Consider the following 17458-nt stretch of genomic DNA (forward strand, 5'->3'; position numbering starts at 1 on the left):
CCGCTCCCTGCCTCAGAGGCCGCCCGGAGATAGGAGAAGGCCCCGCCTCCTTTGCTGAGGACCCGCCCTTTTCCCCGCCCTTGGCTTGAGGCTGCCCGGAGACGGGAGCCGGCGAGCGCTCCGGCAATTGGTCAGCGTCCTGCGAACTTTTCTATTGGTTGCTAGTAGCGAGGGTGGGCGTGCCCGGCGGGCGGTGATTGGCGGAGGGCGGAGGGGGGGATGTGCGCGAGGGAAGGGGCCGCTCCTGGCGGGGAGAGGGCCCGGGGGTAGCCGCTGCAGGATGGGGGTGGCCGGAGGAGCGGGTCGCTGAGCAGTGCGCCACTAGCCCCGGCAGCTCCGCCGCGCTCAGGGCTGGCCGCACCCCCCTCTCCCCGTCCCATGAGGAGCTGAGCCGAGCCGAGCGCCGGGGCAGCATGAACCGGGTCAGCGCCGCTTCCATCGGCAGCGCCGCCAGCGCCAGCGAGTACCGGGTCTGCACCAACTGCCGGAAAGTGCTGAGACAGGTACCCGGGGCCGGGGCTGCTTGTGGGGGGCGGGCGGCGGAGCCAGGAGCCTTGGGGACGCTGGGGGGGTAGTTGCCATCTGCGGGACCAGCGGCGGAGGAGGGACCCGGGGCCGGTACGAAGGGGGCGGGACGCGGTGCGGGACCGAGACCGAGGGGTGTGAGGGGGAGCGGCGGTGGAGTCGGGGGGCGATGGGGTAGCGGGGAGGGGGGAAGAAGCGGGTGATCTGGGACCTAGGTGGAGGCTGTGGTGCTCGGGGGGCGGGACGTGGGGTGGGGGCGGCTGGGAGGGCGGCGGAGCCTGGACTTGGGGACACTGGGGGGTGCGGCCGTGGGGGTGCGAGGCGGGATACTGGGACTCGGGGGGACGGCGCTGGAGACGGGACCCGGGGACCCTGTGGGTGGGAAGCCGGGTGTAAGGGGGGCGGGGTGGTGGTGGTGGTGAGGGGAGGGGGGGTCGAGGCAGGATACTGGGACTCGGGGGCGCTGGAGGTGCGAAGGGGGACGGCGGCGGTGCCGCGAGTCGATACTGGTGTGCTGGGGCGAAGCGGAGGGGCTGTCCCCTCAACGCATAGGGTGGGGGGTGAAGAGGAGTCGCAGTAGATCTGAGGGGGATCCCTAGCCACGGACCATCGGGGGGTGGCAGGCGGGTGAGTATGAGGCGAATGGGGCATAGTCTTTAGGTACGGGGAGGGGGGGCGCGGTGGGCATCTCAGCCCCAGCAAGGTAGAGGGAGGAGCAGACTGTCCTTCCCACCCGGTGAGTGGCCCTCTGGCGAGGGACCCTCTGTGCTGCTTTCACTGATCTCTGCATCTGCTTCGCTCCGGTGTGTCTGAGAGGTTTCCTCCGGACCATAGATGTCCCTGTTACCTGGTGAGCTCAGCCTTCAGCCGCATCTCACATTAGTGGGATTCCTAGTTTGCAGCCCAGGAAAGCTTATGCCTGCAGAAATGTGTTAGTCTTTAAAGTGCTACAGGACTCTAGTTGTTTTTGCTGTGTACAGACTAACAGGGCTACCCCTACGGAACTAGTTTCTCATGGTTCGCATTCTCCCCCTTAAATGCTTTTCTCTTATTAGCAATTCTGTCTGAGAAATAAAATATAATAAAATATACGTAGAAGTCTGTTTTAAGGCTTGTTGCTGTGAAAACTACCCTAACACTTTGCTGTGGGGATTTGTATTGGATGTATATATGTATTTCTGCCAAAGCTTCCGGACCCTAAGTGTTTACTGGGATGGATCATTAGAAACACTGGCTCTGGCTGAGTCTTGTACAATGGGGATTAGAAAGTTTATCCACCTATCCCTTAGTAAAAATGAATTTATCACTACAGTTTCTAGAAAACCTTCCCCCCAGCCCCCGACTGCCTGTCTGAAATTTAGAGCATTTGAGAGAAAAAAAATCTGTCTGGTTATTAACAGCTCCCCTGGGCAGACTGTCCTTTAGGATTATTCTAATCGTTTACCATCTCCTCTCTACATGTGATTAACTGGGAACATTAGTTGAAGTGCTTTTTGTTTGTCCAGCGCAAATGAGTTAAAATTGCTGAGCTGTGCAAATGCATCAGGATTGAGAGACTGAAAAATGCAATATCTTTTTTTTTTTTTTTTTTTTTTTTTTTTTTTGGTCGATCTCTCTCTAAATACATTTTGCAACAGGGTTGTTCTTGTAACTATTAAGAAAGCATGTAAGTCAGTGAAGTCAAATATTTGCGCTCTTTGTCCAAAAACTGTTTTTCTTCCTCTGTCGGTCAGGCTAAGTGCCAATCAAAGTTGTTTTTCAAGCCTCTTTTCGCTGCAGTAGGCTGCTTTTTTTTTTTTTTTTTTTTTTTTTTTTTTTTTTTTTTTTTTTTTAAATAAAGGGTTTGGGTTTTGGAAAAGAGGTGTGGGTGAGGGGAAAGCATATTTAAATTGAGTGAAAGAGATGGGCATCTCAAAAGTCATGTTTATATAATATTTTAATGAAATTGAAGTCTTATTAAATGTGAACACTTGGTATGTGCAGTTATTTTTCCATAAAATCTTTGACCATATTCCAGTTGATACTTGGTGCTCAGCTCATTGTAGTGTAGCTTGTGAGAAATGTAATGGATCAGAGAGAGAAGTGCCTATCATTGCAGTCTAATGTTAACTATTTCACTGCTGGGTCAAACTTTAACTTGTTAACTAATTGCTTTGAGGAAAGCAAATACTTAAAGAAAAATTTCACAGAAGTTAAAAGCCTGAAGTTCTCTCTGAGAATTGACATGTTTAAAGGAATTGACTTAACAAATTAACCAGTGCCACATCACTCTATGTAGAGAGTGGGGAGGGGAGCTTGCCATGATCTTGTCAAATAATCATAGTTTTTGCTGACTAATAAATTGGTGTTTGGCAGTTCTCCTATTTATAAAATTAAATTGATCTGAGATTTCTTGAAGCCATAGTGTCAAACTGGTGAGTAAGTCTTTTGTTTTATACCTTGTAATGCTAGCAAAAATGGCTATAATATACTTTCTGCTAGCCTTTAACATGCATTACTTTTCTAGTAATGATTGTGAATAATTATTTATTAGCATATGCTCTGATGAAATGCTGCTATTCAAGTAAATTAGGGAAGTTAATGGTGGCATGCTTACATACCAGGGTGCTGGGCACTGTACAGGAACCTAGTTGGTTAACTGGATCCATACAGCTCTCTTCGCTGTCCTGCCTTATGAATTCCCTGTTGGTGGACTGTGCAGCTACTTTTGCTTCAGGATTCATAATTCCAGTGGCAGTTGTTGAAATTAAATTAAGAGCATGTGACTTGAGAGGAATATTTTGTGACTGAATTGGTTGTGATGTTATGGCCTCTAGCCCAGGCTAACCAACAAACATAGCAATATAGAGCTTGTCTCATTTGCTCTGTAAGAAATATGTTTGGTGTAATAAAGTCAGTGTAAACTTTAACCTTTTGCACAACATTAGCTAATTTACAAATAGAAAATACAGAATTCTTCTTAGGTGTAAATGAGATGCAAACTTTGATCTAGGTCTCAATGTATATGCTAAAATGCCTTGAAGATTGTTGTTCCTTCACCTTGTTTTATGACTATATTCTTTTAAAACTCACATGACAATGCGTTGGAAAAATGACTATAAGACATTCTGAATCTGTTCCTATTCTCATCTGTTTTTAAACTGCTAAAGTATAATATGAGCAACAGCTATTGTTGGATTGGGTGATATAGCAGTGAGGGAAAACAAGCCTTCCAATTTATAATGAAATTCTGAAGAGACAAACTGAATATAAACTCCTTTGGGTGAATTGGGGTATCTTATATTGAAAGATAGAAATGGAGAAAAACTAGATTTAGTGTGCTTAGTCTGTTTATTTTGGATTAATCAATCATGCTTTTTTAAGATGTTTTCAGTCTCTGGAGAAAACTAACTAATGCATTTTTCAATATGGGAGAGCCCATTGTACAAAGATTATCATGAATAAATAAATAAAAATGCAGTCTGGATATAGTGATCTAGCAAGCTAGGGCTGCTGGTTAAATGTAAGATTATACATGCTACTTGAGTAGCAGAGGTGGGAGGAAATGCTCATTTGCTTTGTAGAATTCAAGAGGACTATCAAGAATGTCATCAAGTTAAGGAAATGCCACAGTAGTAAAGCCAGTTGAATTTGACTGTCTTTCAGAGTAGGCTGAACCAGACTGGGAAGTGAGAAGTACCTACCAAACCACACACTGCCTTTTGTATTGTCAAGAAATGGTACAGTGTGGTTTTCTTTAGGGACCTAGTAGTCAAAGTACTACTTACATGAGTGGATCTCTTCATTTTACAATGTTACACATTTTATTTTTAAAGACTTCAGATAAACTTATATATCTCATATAGAACACACCAGTCTTCCTAGTCGTCATGGTGTCTCACTTCTCTGTTTTGAGCTGTATCACAGCTCTTTAATTTTATAGTCTTTTAAAATTAGCCATCTGCGAAATCTCTGATGTAATTTTTTTTTAAGGCGCTCTCATAATGAATTAACACACCTCAACATGAAAATACAGATAAACAATTTCTTATGTTGCCAACTCATGCTTTTGTCACAAATTTTGTGATATTTGGTGTTTGTGTTAGAACCCTAGTCCCTGGAATCTTACTCATGAAAATTTCAGCTTTCATTTAAAAGAAAAATTTTTTTTTAGCACATATGGTTGCGAAGAAAAGATTGAAAATGTGAACTCTAAAGACTCAAAACTAGAAGGCAAATTTAATACAATGCCAAATTTATAACTTAAAAAAAACCTCATGAATTTTTGGGAGTCTGATGCATGATGTTTGAACACTTGGGGTTGGCAGTATTGCCACCTGCCATATTTTCTCATCCTGTGTTGTACACCTGGCTTGTTAGCACAATATTTCTAGTTTTAAGCAAAAGAGTATTTTATTACTTTAAATTCCTTAGTGTTTTTACAAACACTTGTGAAATTGTACAGAGCAAGTAACTCCTTTTCTCTGATAACTGCAGTGAAAAGACAAGAATGGTCTTCGATGTTTTTCTGACAGTTTGTATGGCTCTGTATTTTTCCAGACTCTGACCCTTTTGGATAATTGTACTCTTTTTCCTTGTTTAATTATTGGCTTTGCTGTGTAGTATTAGAATGCATTGTTCTCTCAGCATAAGATGCTCCTGTACACTGATACTGAGCATTCTTGTGTTCTTCCACTTATTCCAAAAAAGTAGAGTAAAAATATGTTATGTTTTTCTAATCTCAATTGTTGGAAGTTAGAAAATGGAACAGTCAAATTCTCACTGGTCTGAGCAGAAATTACCCTTTACTGAAATGTTATTGTCTTGCAATGAAGAGAACAACAAATTGTCCTCTGGGGCAAAATTCAGCTACAACAGACAAGACAGCACAGTGGAAGAGCACAAGACAGTGAGCTACTAAGGTAAGGAGAGTTTGGCTGCAGTGAGAGTTCAGTAGCAAGGGAGAAGCTGACCTCCATGCTAGCATTCTCTGAAATGCTTCTAGTTCTATGCAAAGGGCCAGAAAAACAGGCAGAACTGAAGGGTCTTAATTCATGGATGAGACAAGTGTGTAGAAAGGAGGGTTTTTTGGTTTACTAAGAACTGGAGAACATTTTGGGAAGGGATGAACCTATACAGGAAGGATGGGCTCCACCTAAACCAAAATGGAACTAGACTGCTGGTATGTAAAATTAAAAGGTTATAGAGAATTTTTTAAACTTAAGGACTGGGGAAAAGCCATCAGCTGTGGAGAGGCACACAGGTAGGGTGGAGACATCCATTAGGGATGGATTTATTAAAGGGAGAATTCTATATTCCAGTAAAGAGGCTACGAAAGAAGTTGGCAAAGTTCAGATAAGAGCTAGTGAGGAATAGTTAAACGTAAGAATCCCATTTAAATGTGTCACATGAAGGCAAGCAGCTGAATATTGACAAGCGTACAAAGGCTTGTATACAACTGCAGAAGTCTGAATGCTGAGATGGGTGAACTAGAGAGCCTGGCATTCAGTGTGGATATTGATGTAATAGGCATCACTGAAACTTGGTGGAATGAGGATAATCAATGGGACATGGTGATGCCAGGGCACAAAATATATAGGAATGACAGAGTAGGTCATGCTGATGTGTGAGTGGCACTATATGTGAAAGAGAATATAGTCAAAGTAAAAATCATAAATGAATCAAACTATACCCATAGATACTCTATGGGTTAAAAATGTCATGCTTGAATAATGAGTATAGCAGTAGGAATATACTATCACCATCCAGGTCAGGTGGTCAGCAGTGACTGTGAAATGCTTGGGGAGATTAGAAAGGGTACAAAGGCAGAAAATCTAATAATACTGGAGAATTCCAATAATAATGGAGGATTTCAACTACCTGCATATTGAGTGGGTATATGTCACCCTCAAGAAGGGATGCAGAGATAAAATTTCTAGACACCATAAATGACAACTACTTAGAGCAGCTAGTCCTGGAACCCACAAGGGGAGAAGTGATTCTTAACTTAGTCCTAAGTAAATCATAGGATCTGGTCCAAGAGGTGAATATAGATAAACTGCTCAGTAATAGCGATCATAATGTAATGCAAATTTAATATTCTTGTAGGGTGGAAAACGTCAAAGAAACCCACCACAGTAGCATTTAACTTCAACAAGAGGAACTACCCAAAAATGAGGAAGATAGTTAAATGGAAATTAAAAGTAAAAGTCATAGGGGGAGAGAGCCTTCATGAAGTTTGCAGGTATTTAAAAACATCATGATAGAGGCTCAAATTGAATGTATATCCTAAAAAAACAGTAGGAGGACCATAACAATGGCTAAACAGCAGAGTAAAAGAGGTGATTAGAGGCAAAAAGGCATCCTTTAGAACTTGGAAGTCAAATACTAGTGAGGGGAATAGAAATAATAGAGCATTAACTCTGGCAAGTCACGTGAAGAGTAAGTATAATAAGGCGGCAAGCCTAGAGAGAATTTAAAGAACAACTAGCTTAAGACCACACAAACTAACAGCAACATTTTTTTTAAGTATATCAGAAGCTGGAAGCATGCCAACAGTCAGTGCGGCTATTGGCTGATTGAGGCGCTAAAGGAGCACTTAGGGAAGACAAGGATCTTGTGGAGAAGCTAAAGGAGTTCTTTGCATCAGTCTTCATTGCAGAGAGTGTGACTGAGATCTCCATACCCTGGACACATTACACGATCCATTGTCTACAGCCAAGCCTTAAGATACAACCTTATTTGCTCCGATCCCTTAGAGAGAGACAAACACCTACAGGATCTCCATAAAACATTCTTAAAACTACAATAGCCACCTGGAGAGGTGAAGAAACAAATTGACAGAGCCAGACGGGTACCCAGAAGTCACCTACTACAGGACAGACCCAAAAAGAAAACAACAGAACACAACTGGCCATCACCTACAGCCCCCAGCTAAAATCTCTCCAACACATTAAGGATCTACAACCTATCCTAGCAGATGATCCCTCACTCGCTCAAGCTGTGGGAGGCAGACCTATCCTTGCTTACAGACAGCGCTCCCAACCTGAAGCAAATACTCACCAGCAACCGTACACCATACAAGAAGAACACTAACCCAGGAACCTATCCATGCAACAAACCCCGTTGCCAGCTCTGCCCACACATTGACTCTAGTGACACCATCACAGGTCCTAACCATATCAACCACACCATAAGGAGCTCATTCACCTGCACATCTACTAATGTAATATATGCCATCATGTGCCAGCAATGCCCCTCTGCCATGTACATTGGCCAGACCGGACTGTCACTATGCAAAAGAATAAATGGACACAAATCAGACACAAAAAATGGTAACATCCATAAACCAGTTGGAGAGCACTTCAATCTCCCAGGACACTCTGTAGCTGACTTGAAAGTTGCCATACTTCAACAAAAAAACTTCAAAAACAGACTTCAGCGAGAAACTGCAGAGCTGGAACTCATCTGCAAACTTGACACAATCAAACTGGGTCTGAATAGGGACTTGGAATGGTTGTCTCATTACAAGAAGTAATTGTCACTGTTCACACATTCTTACCTCCTAATCAATGGTTGTGAATAGGATTCAACTACTCTAACTGAATGGACTTCGCTCATACCTAACTTCCCCATTGTTGTTACTTACCCTTAGATGTATGTATACCTCCTCTCTGATTTCTATTCCTTACATCTGACGAAGTGGGTTACAACCCACGAAAGCTTATGCCTGCAGAAATTAAATTTGTTAGTCTTTAAAGTGCTACAGGACTCTCGTTGTTTTTGCTGTATACAGACTAACACGGCTACCCCTCTGGAACTTTACACCTAATCTATTCTTTTTCGGTGAGAGAACAGAGGAACTGTCCCAGATTGAGGTGTCCGTAGAGGAAGTTTTGAAAAAATAACTCTCCAGAACCAGGTGGTATTCACCCAAGAGTTCTGAAAGAACTCAAATATGAAATTGCAGAACTCCCAACTGTGGTATGTAACCTGTCACTTAAATCAGCCTCTGTACCAAATGACTGGAGGGTACATACTATAACACCAAAGGCTCCAGAGGGTGATTCTGGCAAATATAAGCCAATAAGCCTAACTTCAGTACCAGACAAATTGGTTGAAATGATAGTAAAGAACAGAATTATAAGGCAAGAATTATAAATGAACATGGCGCGTTGGGAAAAGTCAATGTGGCTTTTGTAAAGGGAAATCATGTCTCTATATTAGATGTATATTAGAATTCTTTGAGGGTGTCATCAAGCGTGTGGATAAGAGTGATCCAGAAGATACAGTGTACTTTGACAAGCCTTTGACAAGTTCCTCACAAAGGCTGTTAAGTAAAGTAAGCAGTCATGGGAGAAGAGTAAAGGTCCTCTCATGTATCAGTAACTGGTCAGTACCAGGAAAAGACAGAAAGCAAACGGTAGAAGTAAACAGTAGGTTTTTCACAACTGAGAGAGATAAAGAACGTTGTCCTCCAAGGATCTGCACTGGGACCTGTGCTGTTCAGTGTATTCATAAATGATCTGGAACAGTGAGGCAGCAAAATTTACAGATGATACAAAACTACTCAAGATAGTTAAGTCCAAAACTGACTATGAAGATTTACAAAGGGGTTTTACAAAACTGGGCAACAAAATGGTAGCAGAAATTCAGTGTAGATAACTGCACAGTAATGCACATTGGAAAACATCATCCCAACTATACATATAAAATGATGGGATCTAAATTAGTTATTACCACTCAAGAAAGAGATCTTGGAGTCATTATGGATAGTTCTCTGAAAACATCTACTGAACGTGCAGTGGCAGGCAAAAAAGTTAACAGAATATTGGGAATCATTAGGAAAGGGATAGATATAATAAAACAGAAAATATCATATTGCCTCTTTACAAATCCGTGGTACACCCACATCTTGAATACTGCATGTGAATCTGATTGCCCCATCTCAAAAAAAGATATATTGGAACTGGAAAAAGTACAGAAAAGGGCAACAAAAATGATTAGGGGTTTGGAAAAGCTTCTATAATGAGGAGTGAGTAATAAGACTGGGACTTTTCAGTTTGGAAAAGAGACTATTAAGGGGGATTATGATAGAGGTCTATAAAACCATGACTGGTGTGGAGAAAGTTTAAAAAAGGAAGTGTTATGTACTCCTTATAACAAAAACTAGGGGTCACCAAATGAAATTAATAGGCAGCAGGTTTAAAACAAACAAAAGGAAGTGTTTTTTCACACAATGCACAGTCAGCCTGTGGAACTCCTTTGCCAGAGGCTGTTGTGAAGGCCAAGACTATAACTTGGTTAAGAAAAGAACTAGATAAGTTCATGGACGATAGGTCCATCAATGGCTATTAGTCAGGATAGGCAGGGATTGCTGTTTTCCAGAGGCTGGGAATGGCTGACAGGATGGATCACTTGATGATTACTTGATTCATTCCCTGTGAAGCACCTGGTATTGGCTACTTTCGGAAGACCGTATGCTGGGTTAGATGGATCTTTGGTTTGACCGAGTATGGCTCTTCTTATGTTATGACCCAGTATGGCCGTTCTTATATTCTGGCCAGTTTCTGCCTGAGTTACAGGGAAGCAAGGAAGTATTGGTGGCAGATTGGCAAGGAGCAGTTAATTTTTTTCATAAGAAGCTTCCAGTTTGTTCCCTGGGCTTTATTAATGGTTTTAATTATTTTATCTACTGTTTTACCTACTAGTTGGTGGTATGTTCCAGTACTCAACAGAGTATTGGTATGTTCTCCTAACTCACCAAACTCTGAGTTAGAAGACCTGGGTTCTGTTCTCTGCAGTGCTAATTAGTTTTACTATGACTTTAGGGAATTTGAGAGAGAAATTCAGTGATTTGCCTATTTGTAGAACAGGGCTAATGCTCAATTGTGAGAATGTGGTTGGAGATCTGCAGAAGAAAAGTTCATTGTAAATTAAGTATTAACTTTCTCCTTTCCATTTTGGCTTGGGAGGTTGGAGGAATAGAAAATAGTCATTGAATTCTCACTTCTGCCCTACTCTTGCTCAACTAGGGGTTTGGGTTGTGCATTTATTGGATAATAGGGCCATTAGATACTGTAACATTATGGTTCACTCTGCGGGGCTAAATATCTGGTTTTGTGTCCGTCTGTGTTGGTCAGTCTGTCATTACTAGAGTCCTATTCAGCAGAAAAGAACCTCAAATTTTAGCAGGAAGGAAGCATAGTTGTTTGACTTCTTCTTAACCATCACAGTAGGAACCTGAATGAAGGTGATATATATTTGATTCTTCTACCTTGCATCTGTAAACCTGTACATCCCAAAATTTCTTTACCAGTGTTCCCTGTGCAGTAGATCCTGGTGACATATGCCACCTTAGGTAGAGTTTGTAAAAAAGCTATGCAAATAACTGCAATGTTGTGAGGAATTGTGTTACAAGAACAGGGGCATTATCCATACATAGATTTTTTTTTTTTTTAATAACTTTGAGCCAATATTTTGAACGTACTAGAAAAATAACTCATGACGTTCTTTCCTAACCAAAAAATAGCTTTCAGTATTAAAATTCATCACAAGATCTAGTATTTTTTGGCACTTTTACCCTGGTCATTTGATCCAGTATTGGTGGTAACGTGGGCTTCCATGTTCAAATTTGATGTTTTTAAAGATCCAATTTTAAACTAAATCTATCCAAAGTGGGCATGTTTGGTTTGAAGACCACATTCCATATGAATTTAACATTTTCCCCCCAATGCTTCAGAATCATTACACGTGAGCTTCTGAATAGACCAGAATAGGGGGATGTATCCTTGCCTTTCTTGCTGCTGCACCAAATCTTAGGTACCGCATTCAGCAGAAATTATGTAAGAGTGAAACCCATTTTTGTTATGGAGCATCCTTCTCTAGGTAGATAGCAACCAAAGTTATGTTCAAAAATCAATAGTGGGATTCTGTCTACCTATCAGTGTTCAGATGCTTTATAGATGGCTAAAGAAAGCTTTATCCCTGAAAGTAAACTGTCTTACAAAAGTCCTATGCTTGTATCATTACTGACATATCCTCAATAGGTTTGGTAACTGGAGGAATACCTTAATTCAGTTAAACTGTTCAAGGAATATTCACTTTAAATGTCTGTTTTAACCCACCAATTTACTTAGTTGTTTTGAGATAGGCTGCTTAATGGAAATCAAGAGTTGTAAATTTGGGTTAGATCCCACACAGTATTTCACCTCAACAGAATCATGTTGTCCAAATATTCAAGGTTTAGTAAACGCAACTATTGATACTGAGTTACACTATTTCGATATGGCTCAGTTGAAATTATCTTGTGTTATCATACATAGTGTTTATGCAGAACTTTGTCCCACCAACCAAGTTTAATTGGCGATGAGTGGTGAAGACTGAAGGATATTTTATGAAGAGAAAGCCTATGACGTAGGTCTTGTTTACATCAGAAACTTTGCCCTAGTTCCAGCAATTGGTGTCAAGCTACCAATGTAGCTACTCTGGTGCAGATCCCAAGTGCAGATGAGGAAGCTGTGATCTATGCAGAAATTCTGCTAGTAGTCTAACTAGCATCAATGGAACTTCCATGCAGATTGTATCTTGTGAACTAGTATAGCTGTGTTAGTGACTGGCTGTTCAGTTGCTGGATTTGGGGTTGATATCCAATGCAGGCAAGGTCTTTCACCTGTAATGCTGCATAGCTAAGCTGTTGTGGTTAACAGCTAAGCCGTCAGGTTAACAGCTTCCTTTATCTTAGCTCGGACAGCCTTAAATTTGAAATTTTTGTTTATTCACATTCTCTCTAATTCATAATTTACTGAAATTGGAGGTCCCATTTTGGAGAGATTTGTTTGATTCAGGCTCTGGTATGTCTTATCTTTATCCTAGGAGAAAATGAGTTACTGGTATCAGATGCTTCTTCAATTGAGGCAGATGCAAATAAATACATTTTTGTCAAATAAGAATTTGCCACTCTCTCGCCTGAAAGAGGACTCCGTGTCCCTAAAAGCGTACTCCTAAATCTTTTCTTCCACTTATTTTATTTTGTGAAATATTCCAGCTCCATAAATGTTTGAGTTCTTCAAATACTTAATTTCTCAAGTTAAAAAAGTCAGGCCTGATCTACACACAAATTTTCTACTAGTATAGCTATGTCAGTTAAGAGTGTGATTTTTGTTTTTTAACAGATAGTTAACTGGATGCAGTTATAGTTTATTCCCTTTTCCACTTCCTTATAGGAAAAAGCTATACTGGTTTAAATACTTCTATACCAGTATAATTGCATCTACAATTTAGGGGTGGGAGGGGAGGTTGTACCATTTTATTATACCTGTGTAGTTTCAGTGGTACAACTTTTGCATGAGGAGCAGGCCCATAAACAAGGTGGGACAAGCAGGGCAGCCGCCCAGGCATAAGGATGGAGGGAGGGAAAACAATGATAGGGGACAGAGGCCTGCAGCGGACATGGTATTGTCACCCTTACTTCTGTGCCGCTGCTCTCTGGTGTCACTGCCTTCAGAGCTGGGCTCCCGGCTAGCAGCTGCTGCACTCTAGTGGTGCTGCCTTCAGAGCTGGGTCGACTGGCCAGCAGACACTGCTCTCTGGCCGCTCAACTCTGAAATAGTGCTGCCACCAGCAGCAGAGCAGAATTAAGGGGGCAATACCATACTATGCTGTCCTTACTTCTGCACTGCTGGTGGCAGTGGTGCTGCCTTTAGAACTGTGCAGCCAAAGAGCAGCGGCTGCTGGCTGGGGCATTCATGTTGTTTGAAGCACAGGAGGACTGTTATCTTTAATTCCTCTCCTGTCCTGCACCCAATAACCCTCCTACATTGTTTTTGTTTGTTTGAATTTTTATCCTGCTCCTGCTATTATGGCAAGGGGGTGCCATTTACGGGAGATTGCAGCAAATGTTCTAGCCCCAGGCAACTTGAGTGTGGAATGTGAGTTCTGCAGAGGAGAGGGGCTGCTCCCAGCTTGTTGCCTTTGGGGCAGGGAGTCAGTATTTTGTTTACACACAGAGGCCAGGTGATTAAGATAAAAAAGGGATGGTGATTAGATTAAGTATCTGAAAGTCATTAGATGATCCTGTAGACAGCAATCCTTGGGGGGGAAGAGGGGAAAGGTGTTGAAGAGAGAATGCGGGGGACGGACGGACAGACGATGACTCAGAAGAGCCCTCTGAGCCAAGGTTACATTCAGAAAAGAGGGAGATGTGTGAGAACTGTGACTGGGGGCGCTCTTGGCAATAGACGTTTTACCTGATTAAGGATTGGAAGATTTGATCCTCCAACTTTTTTTCAGGAGCAAGAACTACCCAGAGCTTGTGCGCCTGTTTATTTTCCCTTCCTGCCTGCAGTGGCCCTGATATACCTCTCCATTTTTTTCTCAACTTTAAAATGTGGAATTTTCTTGGTGTTTGATTTTAAATATTTCCCCTATGAGAACTGCAACTCAATCACTGTAGTGTTGTGTTTCAGAGCCTTCTGGAAAGTGTTGCCAACTCTCATGGTTTTGTCATGAGTCTCATGATAATTATTGCAAAAACAACGACAGGACTCTCGTTGTTTTTGCTGTATACAGACTAACACGGCTGCCCCTCTGGAACTTTTCACCATGTTAATTATTATTTTCCTTAAAACCCCAGCTCCTGGAGTGAAGTTGATATGTGATGATTTCGGCCTTCATTCTTAAAGGAAAAGTAAGTTTTTAGCCCTCGTGGCTATGGAGAAAACTTCAAAATGTAACTCCTGTGCACTGTAAATATTAAAAAAGCAGAAGACAAATAAAAAGAGTGCCAAATCTGTCATTTTTACATAATCTCATGATTTTAAAGCCAATCTTATGATTTTTGGTGAGCCTGACTCATGAGTTTTGATTATTTGGGGTTGGCAATACTGTGAAAGTGACTTGAAAGTGTTAGACTAGAAACTGACTTTAAACAGAAATGAAACTATTATTTGTAGTATGGTAACACCCCCTATGACTTCAGGCAGGTGCAGTATAAACTCAGAGCCTTGCCCTAGTAGGATGCTTTCAAAAGTTAAATGATCTATTCCAAGCTTGGTGGACTGCAAAAAGTAAGTAGCCTAACTGATAGAAAATAATCTAGATTTTTCTACTATTGTTTCAATTGTTGTATTCAAGAATTTGTAACAAAGTAAGAATTTACATTAACATTTTAAACATAACTAGTGTCCTTTAAGTGACTTGGTATAAGATGTCAGAACATGTATTAGAGGTGAGTGGGTCTCTTATTTATTTATTTTTCATTCTTTATATAGGAATTAGATACAGTGCTTCTGTCATCTGCAAAAAAAACTAGTTTTTTCAGGTGTCCAGGTAGCCCCTGGAATGTTAATCATGGTCCCATTTGGACTACTGAATAATCCACATCCCCGCATAACATAGTGTCAGTGCTTAGGTCGGTATAACAAAGTCAGCAGGAGAGCTTCCTCCTCTGACATAGCAACCACCTCTTGTGGAGGTGGAGTTATTAAGCCAATGGGAGAACTCTCTCCCGGTTTAGAGCGTCTTCACCAGAAGCGCTACAGCCGTGCAGTTGCATGACTATAAATTTGTAGTATGACCTTCAGGCTCCCCATGCACCATAACAAAGTGCTCTGAAGACCACCTTTTCTCCAGGAGCACTGTTTGGTTTAGACCAACAATTCTTGTAAATGTAAAACAAACAAAAAAACCTTATGTTCTTTCTATGTATGAAGGCCAGGAGAAATTCAGACCCATAGCTTAAAGTTATGAGGGGTAGTCTAAAGAGCTACCTTACCTTTTGAGATGCAGAAAATTTCCATAGGGAATTGACTTTAATACTTTTTAACATTCAGGATTTTCATAACTGATTAAGAGTTAAATATTCATAAGCACAATGTATATTTTGATTAGTGCACTTCAAATCAAAATTATTAAATATAATTGACTTTCTTAGACTGTATTAAAGAACTCAGATCACCTTTATATTTCACACCACTAATCCCAAATAATGTAAACTCTGGGGGTTTAACTCTTAAAGGGAGGAGCATACATGAAAATCACTCACCTACCTAATGTTTTCACACACAGATATTAGTTACAGCAAGTCACATGAAATAATTTAGGAATTAAAAACTCTAATCTGTAGAGGTGCCCAACAGCTCAAAAAACCAAAATACTGTTAGTGATTGAGGAAAAAAATGTGAATTGTCTTGGTCTAAAACTTTTTTTTTTAAAAGGACGACAGACCTCTTTACTCAGAATCAATTTGTTTGAGTCTCTGTTCTGTGCCTACATTGGAGTCCCTTTAATTGAATATCAACAAAATAGAACTATAAGTCATATGTATTCTCTTGTTTGTATGAATTCTGCAGTTGGAAATTATTAAATATGAAAGCACATGTACAGAATACTGAACCAGAGCCAATTTAACAGTGTCTATTGGTAAATGTGTTTAATATTTCCTACTTTATCTAGTGTAACTATATTCCCTTTGCTACTCATTAATATATTTGAAATTTTTTTAAACATATGATTCTAAATCTGTTTTAATGTAGTTATGCCTTTTAACTGAAAGACAGCATCTGGATTTTCTTATTCTACTGAACATTTGCTAGACTATTCAGATTCCTAATTTAGGGGCTGAAAACTAGGGCAAACCTATTTTTTAATATAAACTAATAGTGTTTAACTCTAAGTCAAGTTGACTTTAAAATTGTTACACACACACAACTATATGTAAAATGAAACTTGGGTGGAAAGACTTGCACAGGCCACTTGTCTTTGTTCAGATATAATTTTAATTTTTAAATGCAATGTACTCTGGTCATGGATACAGGGCAACTGCACCTTTGTGCTCTTTCTGGTTTCTGAGTGCACCACCTCAGGTGTAGGCCTTGTTCCTTTACATATGCTGGGATGGAATTTAACAATTCTCCTGCCTTTTGACTGGGACCTGGGCTATGTGTATATCCGCCCTTCTTAACTTGCAGGTCTGACCTGTGTTGGGGCACCTGAGGGTCTTCTCTTCAGGAGTCTGTGACAGATGGTGCATAGTGACCAAAAATGTTTGAAAACTAAAGTATTGTTTGTTTAGCAGTAGGAACAAAGCTTTTAGGAAAAAAAAAATTTAAAACAGGCTTTTTGGCACATGTAGACTAACTTCTTCAGATATCCCCCTCCCTCTGAGTCTGTGTGTCTGTCTTGTTTGCTGGAACAACTGGCTCTCGAGTGTCCCTTTAAATCCTGCCAGAGTGTTTTTGTTCTTCTGTTTTTGGCAGATTCTTGGTCATTCTTAGTGAAAACCATTTTTGTAGGTTGGGTGGAGACAGTTAGAATTATTAAAGCTACCAGTTCTGGCATTGTCCCTTACAGACTCTGAAGTCTCAGTTGATGGCTGTCTGTCTGGAGTCATCTCTTCATTTCTGCGTGTATTCCAGAGCAACCCCCAGTGAGTTAAACCAATATAGTCATCCAGAAAACCTCTCGATACTGGGTTGGCCTGCTTATTAATAAATTATTACAGGGCATCTCCAAATTGTCACAACTTCCAATTCTGGTTTAGCCAAGGTACCTGATGTTGCTTTTCAGACTTAGCTGTGGTTCTAACATCATCTAGGAACATTTATCTACAGTACTGACTACATTAATCAGTGAAGAGAGCCAAGTTATTGAACTTAATTTACTCTCCCATTTTATTTTTTCTCCTTAACTCCCTTTCTGGTAGTAGTACAAGGAATAAAACACCTTGCAGTGGCTAGACAAATATCCAGCTACCAGTTTTAAATCAATTTAATATAGATTAATCTGCAACTATATGCATTTTTTATCAATACTTTTAAGTGATGTGACTCCTGAGTGGAAATTTTAAGTCTTTGTGGAAAGAGATGCATTGAAACAGCACCTTGGGTGTACATCTTTTTTAAGTTAGATGTAAATTAATAGTCACCCACCCCATAATAGTGAAGGCTGAATCTGC

The 17458-nt window shown here is 40.8% G+C and overlaps 1 protein-coding gene across 3 annotated transcripts in view; it reads left to right on the forward strand.

The window, feature by feature from the left end:
- The first annotated feature begins 231 nt into the window (after positions 1-231).
- The window catches only part of SESN3 (sestrin 3), a 96592-nt gene continuing 79365 nt past the window's right edge, over positions 232-17458 (forward strand). Inside the window, exon 1 of one of the 3 annotated variants that reach the window (XM_067568049.1) lies at positions 232-503. In XM_067568049.1, the coding sequence (XP_067424150.1) occupies positions 414-503 (90 nt within the window). In that variant the 5' untranslated portion in view covers positions 232-413. Of the gene's footprint in view, positions 504-1356; positions 1376-14164; positions 14192-17458 lie in introns of those variants that run through there. The other 2 variants (XM_067568067.1, XM_067568059.1) reach the window with 2 other exon arrangements.

This window comes from Emydura macquarii, unplaced genomic scaffold (genome assembly GCF_026122565.2).
Source record: "Emydura macquarii macquarii isolate MOO-44397 ecotype Brisbane River unplaced genomic scaffold, CSIRO-AGI_Emac_v2 contig_318, whole genome shotgun sequence".
Classification (NCBI taxonomy): domain Eukaryota; kingdom Metazoa; phylum Chordata; order Testudines; family Chelidae; genus Emydura; species Emydura macquarii.